Consider the following 10,000-nt stretch of genomic DNA (forward strand, 5'->3'; position numbering starts at 1 on the left):
TTGATGTTGGTCCAATGCGAAAAAAAAAATCGATGTGTATTGAACTGGAAATAGATCTCACGCAAAAGCCAAGGCTGAAGGTGGAAAAACTGTACTTTGCACTAAGCTTGTTCATGGCACAGAAATCTTCAACGCAGACTGTTGATTTGCATATGTATCTATCTGACTATCCATAAGCTTTTAAAGACGGGAAATAGGAATAACCTTCTTCTTCTAAAAAGAAACGAAAAACAAAGAAGACAAAACCTCCTTTCCTTATGAATAAACAATAAGCAGTGCGTGTTTGCATGCGAAGTTATCGAGTCTAATAATGCACTTTTATCGAACCTCCCACCGTATCCACAAATCAATCAATCAATCAGTCAATCAATGCCGACAGACAAATAAAATAAAAACCCAAAAAACAAAAAAAAAACAAAAGAAATTGGTTGTCTACAACTCTGTAACATCTTACCAGTTCCCTTTAATGTTTTATTTTCTTAATTTTTTTTTTTTTTTTATTTCCAGTTAAATCATTGTTACAAGAAATTGAACAGTACGCAAGTCTCATTTTGTGGTCATTTGTAAAATAAAAAAAAAAAAAAAAAAAAAAATAAAAAAAATAAAAAAAATTAGTCATCACACACACCAATTAATTCAGATCCAGGGTGGGTATAACAACATACGCACAATTCGTTGTCCAGCTGGACAGACGAGGCCAATGCGAACGACATACACCATTCTCATAATTCCTTCCAACACGGCGGGTAAAAAAAAAAAAAAAAGAAGAAGAAAACATCGTCCTTATCTTCTTTTTTTTTCCAGACACTTGAACATAGCAGATAAGCAACTGAACACAGCATTTTTTTTTTCGGGGGCGGAAGGGGGGGAGGGGGGGTAAAGTCACGCACGCAACATTTTTCTATTAAAAAATAAATAAATAAAAAATGAAAAAAATTCTGAACTAGCATCTAAACTCATGATAACATTTGCTGGAGTGCATCAAATCAAACGCCACTCACAGACAACGCCTTAGTTCAGCTCTACCTGATTTATAGTTAAGTCTTTTTTTTCTTTTCCGGGCATCTCAGAGACACAAGGCGCTACTGCTTCAAAACACACGTGGTGCTGGATGCCGTCCTGGGATCGCTGGCCCCACAGGGGACAGTTGCTATATATATAAACTTGATTCACACAAAAGGGCGAAGCACGAATGAAAAGGGCATCACAGCCACAATATACGATTAGCACGGGGCTCTGTTTTCAGCCAAAGTTCAGAATGTGATTTGAAAGCACGGGGGTTTGGGGGGGGGGGGGGGGGGGGGGGGGGGGGGGGGGGGGGGGTTGGGCGCTGTAATCTCATTCGCTTGCTTGCAAGGAAATGTGTCGATTCTTGTGTGGTTCTTCTTGTTCTTGTTCTTTTTTTATTTTCTTTTTTTTTCGTTTCTTTTTCTTTCTCCAAGATAAGAGAGATAGAGGTGAGAGATAAAGAAATAGACAAATAATAGCGACAGACTGAGAGAGACAGACATACACACGTTCTATGGTGAAAGTCACAGTCTCCCACCAATCATCACCATTATTAGTAGTAGTAGTAGTAGTAGTAGTAGTAGTAGTAGTAGTAGTAGTAGTAGTAGTAGTAGTATTTTATTATTATTATTATTATTAGTATTATTATTAGTAGTAGTAGTAGTACTGTTAGTAGTAGTAGTAATGATATCATCACTATCATTATTATCATCACACCTATTATCATGATCATTATTTCTGTCTGTATCGACATGAGCAGCACCAACACTGTCATCATCAGTATTATGGTCCCCGTCATCATCGTCTGTGCTGTTATTGTATTAGTGTTGTAAATGTTTGATACTCCAGCCTTTTAACTCACTCAGTACGGCCAGTCCTCTCTTCTCCTCTACACAGACCCCTCGGATGTCCAGTGGGTGTCTGAATGACCCAACCTTTAGCTTCCGTCGTCAGAATTGTGGTATTCTTTGTCAACATTCACCTCTTCAGTATAAGAGCCTTCCGCTTGCAATATTTTGATGATGGTAACTGGAGTGAAACGCTGTTAACGTCGTCTCTTTCGCCGTTCGTATGGAGAGAGTTAAACAACAGAACGGTGGGGGGAGGGGGGGGGGAATCAAGTGTCTCCTTTGTGAACAACTAATAGACCAAAATAGTTACGCAGCAAACCATATATCTAAGAAACTAACCTACATAGCTTATACAGAAAACATGTTTTCAGAAAGTGCGATTCAAAAATGATGATGTACCTTACGGGTTGTTTTTTTTTTCCTTCTGTATAAACACGCCACAACATAGATAGCAATTTAACAAGAAACAAACAAACAAAAGACCTATTTGTCAAAGCAAATGTATTCTGAAAAAAATAAAACTCTTTAAACTTTCAAAAAGAGTGGGCATGTAAAGATGACCTAAAACAAAATTTACAAATACTTTTTTTTCCCGAAACATCTTTTGAAACTTGGCTCCAAAAAACCTCAAAAGCCTTCTATGAAGAACTAAAATAATACCCACCAACCCCCCCCCCACCCCCCCCCCCCCCAAAAAAAAAAAAAAAAAAAAAAAAGTACTAGAAAAAAATGCACACAGCCGACAGTAATATCAATAATGCTTCTACTGAGTAACAACCCCCATGATAACTTTTTTTTAAAGAAAATTACGCCACCGAAATGCTGAGTACCTCCCTGAAGCATATCAAATGCCTCCTAGAAAAGCTAACATCTACAACCCCCCCCCCCCACCCACCCACCCCCACACACAAAAATCTACTGCAGATAAACATATCACCAGAACATCATATCACTTGCGGATTTTTGGCAACTTTCAGGACGATTTTAAAAGTCAGATTTGGATAATACAAGAAAGGCAGGAAATAGGTCGGTGATATATATATATATATATATATATATATATATATATATATATATATATATATATATATATATATATATATATATATATATATATATATATATATATATATATATATATATATATATAAACAGAGCTGAGGCGGACTTCACAAACACCTCGAGCGTCATGGAATGAAACATGGACCTTTTCGTACCAAGCTTTCAGTGGGGGTATCCTACCGAATGCATGCACATCAGACTTTCAACCAGGTTGGAAAAATTCGATTTCGAGCTTCCCTCTTCAAAAGCAAACTAAGTTAGGAAGCGGGCCTGTAGTGGCTTTGGTTAACAGGGAAAAGTGAACTTTACCTCAAAATGTCACAAACGCCCCGGATTTTGGTTTGCAAATCATCATTGACAGATTCATAAAAAAATATAATAATAATAATAATAAAGCGGTGGGTGGGGTGGAAGGGGTCGGAGGGTCCTTGCTCTTATTACAGTGCGCAGATCTTGTTTGCAAAAATTCAGATAAATATACACAGGCCTTGTAGTGGAGCGTAGGGATTTGAGGAAGTGCAAGCTGTCACACACTCCTGACTGCCCGTGTAAGACAGACCTACAAACCCCGGAGCACATCCTGCAGTCCTGCCCCCTGTATCAAGATGCACGGACGCAGCAATGGCCCTATGGAGCCACACTGGCAGAAAAGCTCTGGGGCACCAAAGAAGACCTCATCAAGACCACCACCTTCATTTCCAGCATAGGACTGCAAGTCTGAGACCATGTTCACGGGGAACGCAGAAGAAGAAGAGGAAGTGCAGAGACAAGGTTGCAAGGGGAAGGCAAACCTTTCGTGGAAACTGGACTGAAGGGATGACAATGGCATCGTACATGATCACTGATGTGTTAAGATACTTATCTATTTCTTGATTTGTTTGTTTTTTCGTATACTCAGTTATGTATTCATTTACCTATTCGTTCATTCACTCATTCATTTCATTCATTTATGTATCTATTCGTTTATCCGGTTATTTACCCATTCCTTTATTACATATCTATTTGTGCATTAAAAAAAATGTCTGACGTTATTCTCTCTCTCTCTCTCTCTCTCTCTCTCTCTCTCTCTCTCTCTCTCTCTCTCTCTCTCTCTCTCTCTCCCTCTCTCCCCCTCTCTCTCTCTGTGTCTCTCTGCCTCTCTCTCTCTCCACACACACACACACACACACACACACACACACACACACACACACACATATATATATATATATATATATATATATATATATATATATATATATATATATGTATGTATGTGTGTGTGTGTGTGTGTGTGTGTGTGTGTGTGTGTGTGCGTGTGTGTGTGTGTGTGTGTGTGTGTGTGTGTGTGTGTGTGTGTGTGTGTGTGTGTGTGTGTGTGTGTGTGTGTGTGTTGACGATACACTGTTTTGCTTAATGACTTTACAGATGACCTTTGACAATGGGCTGTTTTTCTCCTGTTTCTGTTTGTTGTTGTTGTTGTTGCTTTTTTGTCAGTGTGAGAAAACACGCCTGTATGGAGAAAATGTTTTGAAATAATGATGGACCATGGAGATGCTATCAAAAGACACTCAAACTGTCTGAAAACTAATTGAAATTATCCTTCCCTAGCTTTTAGCCAATGCATTCAAGCAAGCAAACTAGTTTTCGCCCAGCAGATTCCATTAAATCCTTTTTCCCACAGACGCCAATATCCGAAAAAAAAGAAAAAAAAAAGAAAAAAAAAAAGAAGTTGAAATGGTCTGACCAAGTACCATGTCGTCCATCTGTGGCTTTCCAGACCAAAAGATGTCTGCCAGTTCCTCGTGGGGGGGGAGGGGAGGGGAGGGGAGGGGTGGGGGCGGCGGGGGGCGGGGGTGGGGGTGGGGGCTTTCTTTCTAAGCCGACGTACCGTAGACCCTTCTGCTTACTGTCCACCCCCTCCCTCCCCTCCTCTTTTCTTGCCACCTATTTTCCATCTGCGTTGAAAACCCAGACAGATATTTCCACTGGGAGTTATAGGTGTACAGCTTTGGAAATGGAAGGGCGTTCGCGATTCCCCCGTCTTGTATATCAATGCTTTCAATGGAGTTTTCGATAAAAAAAATAAAAATAAAAATAAAAAGAAAGAAGAAAAAAACAAACAAGTCGTACAATTTATGTATCTGCCTCTTTAAAGACATGGTGTTTGGACAGTGCTTCCGACGGGCGCAATAGCCAAAATGATTAAAGCGTTGGACTTTCAATCTGAGGATCCCGGGTTCGAATCACGGTGACGGCGTCTCGTGGGTAAAGGGTGGAGATTTTTACGATCCCCCAGGTCAACATATATGGAGACCTGCCAGTGCCTGAACCCCCTTCGTGTGTATACGCAAGCAGAAGATCAAATACGCACGTTAAAGATCCTGTAATCCATGTCAGCGTTCGGTGGGTTATAGAAACGAGAACATACCCAGCATGCACACCCCCGAAAGCGGAGTATGGCTTCCTACATGGCGGTTTAAAAACGGTCATACACGTAAAAGCCCACTCGCGTATATACGAGTGAACGTAGGAGTTGCAGCCCACGAACGCAGAAGAAGAAGAAGAAGTACAGTGCTCCCCCAAGGTTCTATACAGTGGACACGAACATGTCAGTCACAAAGGCGACGATGTGAAAAACACCCACTGGAAATGCTACGTCTGTGACAAAGTCCCAAATCGATTTTCACCGAGCTGACAGCAAATCTCACACAAAAGCCAATGTTACATATTAATGGGTAAATTGCTCTAAGTTGGCTCATGGTAGGAAGGTAGAATAACGAGTAAGTTTATCTATTTGTTTATTTCTCGACTTCTACGTAATTATTTACGCAGCTATTTGTCTATATGTTCATGTAACAGTTTACTTCACATTTATTTATTTATTCAACGATATACTTATTTCTAAGAAGTGAAACAGTGATAGCCCCCAGCGTACACATCAAATATATTCGCTGCCTTGTTTTCCATTAAGTATAAGCGGTGTGCGTATGTGTGTGTGCGCGCGATCGCGCGTGTGAGTGAATGCACATGAGTTCCAGTCTTGCTTAATGTAACGTAGCATATGAATAAACAAATAACTAAATTATCGGGTAAATAAGTAAAAAAACAAAAAACAAAAATGTTTTACCAATAAAAGTTTTGCCAGTTTCCTGAAATATATATTCACTTTCCGGAACTTTCATCCTTCACACACACACACACACACACACACACACACACACACACACACACACACACACACACACACACACACACACACACACACACACACACACACACACCTCTGAGGAAGGAAGGAAGTAAGAGGAAGTAAGAGTAACTGAAGTAACTGAAATACAGACACTTGGACAGAACACTTTTACTGTCCTGTGAAAGGGTACAGAAAAGTTGGGTTTTTTTGTTTTTTTTTAATTCTTGGAATGATTGAAAGCAGAATTTACACAAACAAGGTGGAGGGGTAGGAGGAATGACAGACAACGCGTTGGTTCTGCTCTGTTCTCTTCCGGTCCCTTCTTTAACGGGGTATCTTGAGACACAGACGCTGCTTCAAAGCTACACGTGGTGCTGAATGCCAAATCCTGGGAACGTCCTTCAAGACTCACGAGGGACAGGGCCATTTCAACTAGTTTTACGACAACAGGGCGAAGCAAGAAAAAGAAAAGAAAGAAAGAAAAATAAAAGGACATCGCAGCCACAATGTAATTAGCACCTGGCTCTGTTTTCTGTCACAAAGTTCAGAATGTGATTTGAAAGCAGAGTGTGCCCTCTGTAATCTCATTCTCGAGACCTCTGGAAAGCCGCCATCTCCTCCTCCTTCTCCTCCTCCTTCTCCTCTTCCTTCTTCCTCTTCTTTCATTTCCTTTTCCTTCTGACACAAAGAAGATTCTCTCTCCACCTCGCTTGCTCTCTCTCTCTCTCTCTCTCTCTCTCTCTCTCTCTCTCTCTCTCTCTCTCTCTCTCTCTGTCCCCTCTTAACTTGCAAGAGCGAGATAGTGAGAGTGAGATCTCAGGTTGAAAAACTACACCAACCAGTACTATTTGTTCTTTGTTTAAAACAACAACAACAACAAAATCAACTGTTTTACAGAGCAACATAATCTAATGGCACCAAACCTCTTTTTAACTCTTTGAGAAGAGAACCTAATGTTTTCTTAAGTGTTTCATAACATATTCTGAAGAGCCGACTTTGACTCCAAAACACTCTGGAGCTTTATCTAAATCTCGCGGATTATATATCAAAAGCGTCCAAAAGTGCTAAACACTATATTAACCGGCGCTCTTAGAGATCATCTGGTAATATCTAAAACAAACCCATTGGGCAGAACCTCCCAAATGGCTTTTAAGACACTACACTGAACCGAAAAAGGTACTTAAACTGCTATTTTTGGATAACATGTGACCTGTACAAATGACTTTCGAAATTTTCAGAACGTTAAGAAAACCTCTTATATCTGTACAAGAAAGTCTGTTACAAGCTGTAAGTAATCTTCACACATATTTCCCTTACAAAACTATGCTATGGAGTTTAGATGCCCCTAATGATTGTCGGAAATCTGAACAAAAGTAAAAGAATACACAAATCTCAATGAGAAACGAAAAACTCTAGTGACCTCAACATAAGAACGTTTCTTCTAACTTCAAAGAATGCAGGGTGGTCTTCTAACCCGAATACCAGTTAATGTACAGGTTTCAACCCTGTTGAAAAAAAAAAAAAAAAAAAAAAAAAAAAACCGCAATTACGCTTGCCAGTCTGGAAGAGTGCAAACTAAGATCGGAATGGCGTATGTTGTCATCATCATAGGAGGGCTTTTTTTTGGTTTTTAACAAGGGGAAGTGGATTAGACCAAAATGTCCAAAAGTGTGCAGCTGAGCTGGTAGAACCTTGGTTTGCTAATCACCATTGACAGCTTTTGAAGACGAGGTGTGTTTCGTCTCCGGCATTGTGGGCAAGTATGTAAGTGAAAGTATCATAACGATGTTTTGTTTTTGTTTTTTAGAGGGAGAAACATCATGGAGGGAGGGAGGGAGAGAGAGAGAGGTTGAGATGATGAAGGGTGAGGAGGTTGAACAGGCGTGGAGGTGTGTGAGTCTACTTGTATGTACGCATGCATGCATGCATGTACGTATGTGTGTATGTATGTATGGTATAGTATGGTATGTATGTAGGTATGTATGGTATAGTGTGGTATGGTATGCCATGTTATGTGTGTGTGTGTGTGTGTGTGTGTGTGTGGGTGTGTGTGTGTGTTGTGTGTGTGTGTGTTGTTGTGTTTGTTGTGTGTATGTTGTGTGTTGTATGCTGGTATAGTATGGTATGGTATGGTATGGTATGGTATGGTATGGTAAATGTATGTGTAGCATGTTAGTGTGTGTGTGTGGTGTGTGTGTGTTGGTGTGTGGTGTGCGTGGTGTGTGTGTGTGTGTGTGTGTGTGTGTGTGTGTGTGTGTGTGTGTGTGTGTTTGTGTGTGTGTGTGTGTGTGTGTGTGTGTGTGTGTGTGTGTGTGTGTGTGTATGCATGGTATAGTATGGTATGGTATGGTATAATATGGTATGGAATGGTATGGTAAGCTATTATGTGTGTGTGTGTGTGTGTGTGTGTGTGTGTGTGTGTGTGTGTGTGTGTGTGTGTGTGTGTGCCCGTGTATGTATCAATGTATGTTTCAAAAGCTCTCATAGCATTTTAGGGCGACCACAGCAGTGAACTTTTATCCACTGTGTCCCAGGCTCAGCGTAGGAAGTCGTGGCGGAGGCCCAACCCTCTCCTTCCGCTGTAGTGATGGACACTAGAGTAAAGAGCCCTTCTCAAGGACACAACACCATGCCGAAACGGGGACCCGAACTCCGATGACTGGCGAACACTGGATCAAAAGTCTAACGGCTAATCGATTCTGCTACGGCCGCCGCCTATCCTGCATTGACGAAAATCCCAAAATTCAAAATTCAGACTTCGCCGCAAAATAGATGGGCTAGCTGGTTGGTGCAGAGTGTACACAAAATAAGAAGAAGAAAAAAAAAAGCAAACCAGTGATTCGATCCAGACAAGGATTTCCTTGCTCCCCATGGAGAAGGGGAAATGCGTCACAAATTTCTCTTGGTTTAGCTCGTAACCTTAACCTTTCTAAGAAAAGATCAGATTTAGCAAATGGGCGAGAGAGGGGCGGGAAGGAGTGCGTGTGTAGGGTGAGTGCCGGGTGCGGGGTGGAGTTTCAATATTAATCAGTCAGTATTCATGTCACACACACACACACACACACACACACACACACACACACACACACACACACATAAACACGCACGCACACATACATACAATACAAACATGCGCACGCAAACACACACACACACACACACACACACACACACACACACACACACACACATGTTAAAAAAAAAAAAAAAAAAGCAATGGTTGCTCAATTTATCACCAGGAAATAAAATCTTGACTTTGAAAAAATATCTTGACTTGACGACACACACACACACACACACACACACACACACACACACAGAGAGAGAGAGAGAGAGAGAGAGAGAGAGAGAGAGAGAGAGAGAGAGAGAGCAAACGTGAACAAAACATCGAAACGACAGAACGAACACGCGGACCCACTCACGCGCTCTGGAGACGTTGAAGCTGTCCGTGGCATCCACGTAGAGCGTGCGTGTCAGGAGGCGGATGTTAGAAGGCCGACCATTGGCTGCCTCCACCTCCCGCTCCACTTCCTGGGGCAAGTGCCCGGATTGACCATCGTAGATCAGGCCTGCAAAGTCCAGTCAAAATCCCTTTTGGCAATAGATAAGCAAATAGTTCTTTTCTTTTATTTCATTTCATTTATTGGTTTATTTATTTATTGGTTTATTTATTTATTTATTTATTCATTCATTCATTCATTTCTTCTTTGTTTGACATATAGCCTTAATTAAAAAGGGCCAAAAAGGAAAGGAACAAGGCAAGTTTGGCGTGTGTTAGAGAAGAGAGAAGTAAAGAGAACTGACTGACATGTTATTGTTCGTAGATTTTACGTCTTTTTATTGGCGGTAAATATCATATTTAAAAATAGAACAAAAAAAAATGAAAAAAAAATGAAGAAGAAGAAGA

At 40.8% G+C, this 10,000-nt stretch overlaps 1 protein-coding gene across 1 annotated transcript in view; it reads right to left on the reverse strand.

Moving 5' to 3' along the window:
* Positions 1-10,000, reverse strand: part of LOC143283855 (glutamate receptor-like) — a 341,357-nt gene that overhangs the window by 221,567 nt on the left and 109,790 nt on the right. The window contains exon 2 of the mRNA XM_076590232.1: positions 9,516-9,662. Coding sequence (XP_076446347.1) covers positions 9,516-9,662 — 147 coding nt within the window. The remainder of the gene's footprint in view (positions 1-9,515; positions 9,663-10,000) is intronic.

Source organism: Babylonia areolata, chromosome 7, assembly GCF_041734735.1.
Source record: "Babylonia areolata isolate BAREFJ2019XMU chromosome 7, ASM4173473v1, whole genome shotgun sequence".
Classification (NCBI taxonomy): domain Eukaryota; kingdom Metazoa; phylum Mollusca; class Gastropoda; order Neogastropoda; family Buccinidae; genus Babylonia; species Babylonia areolata.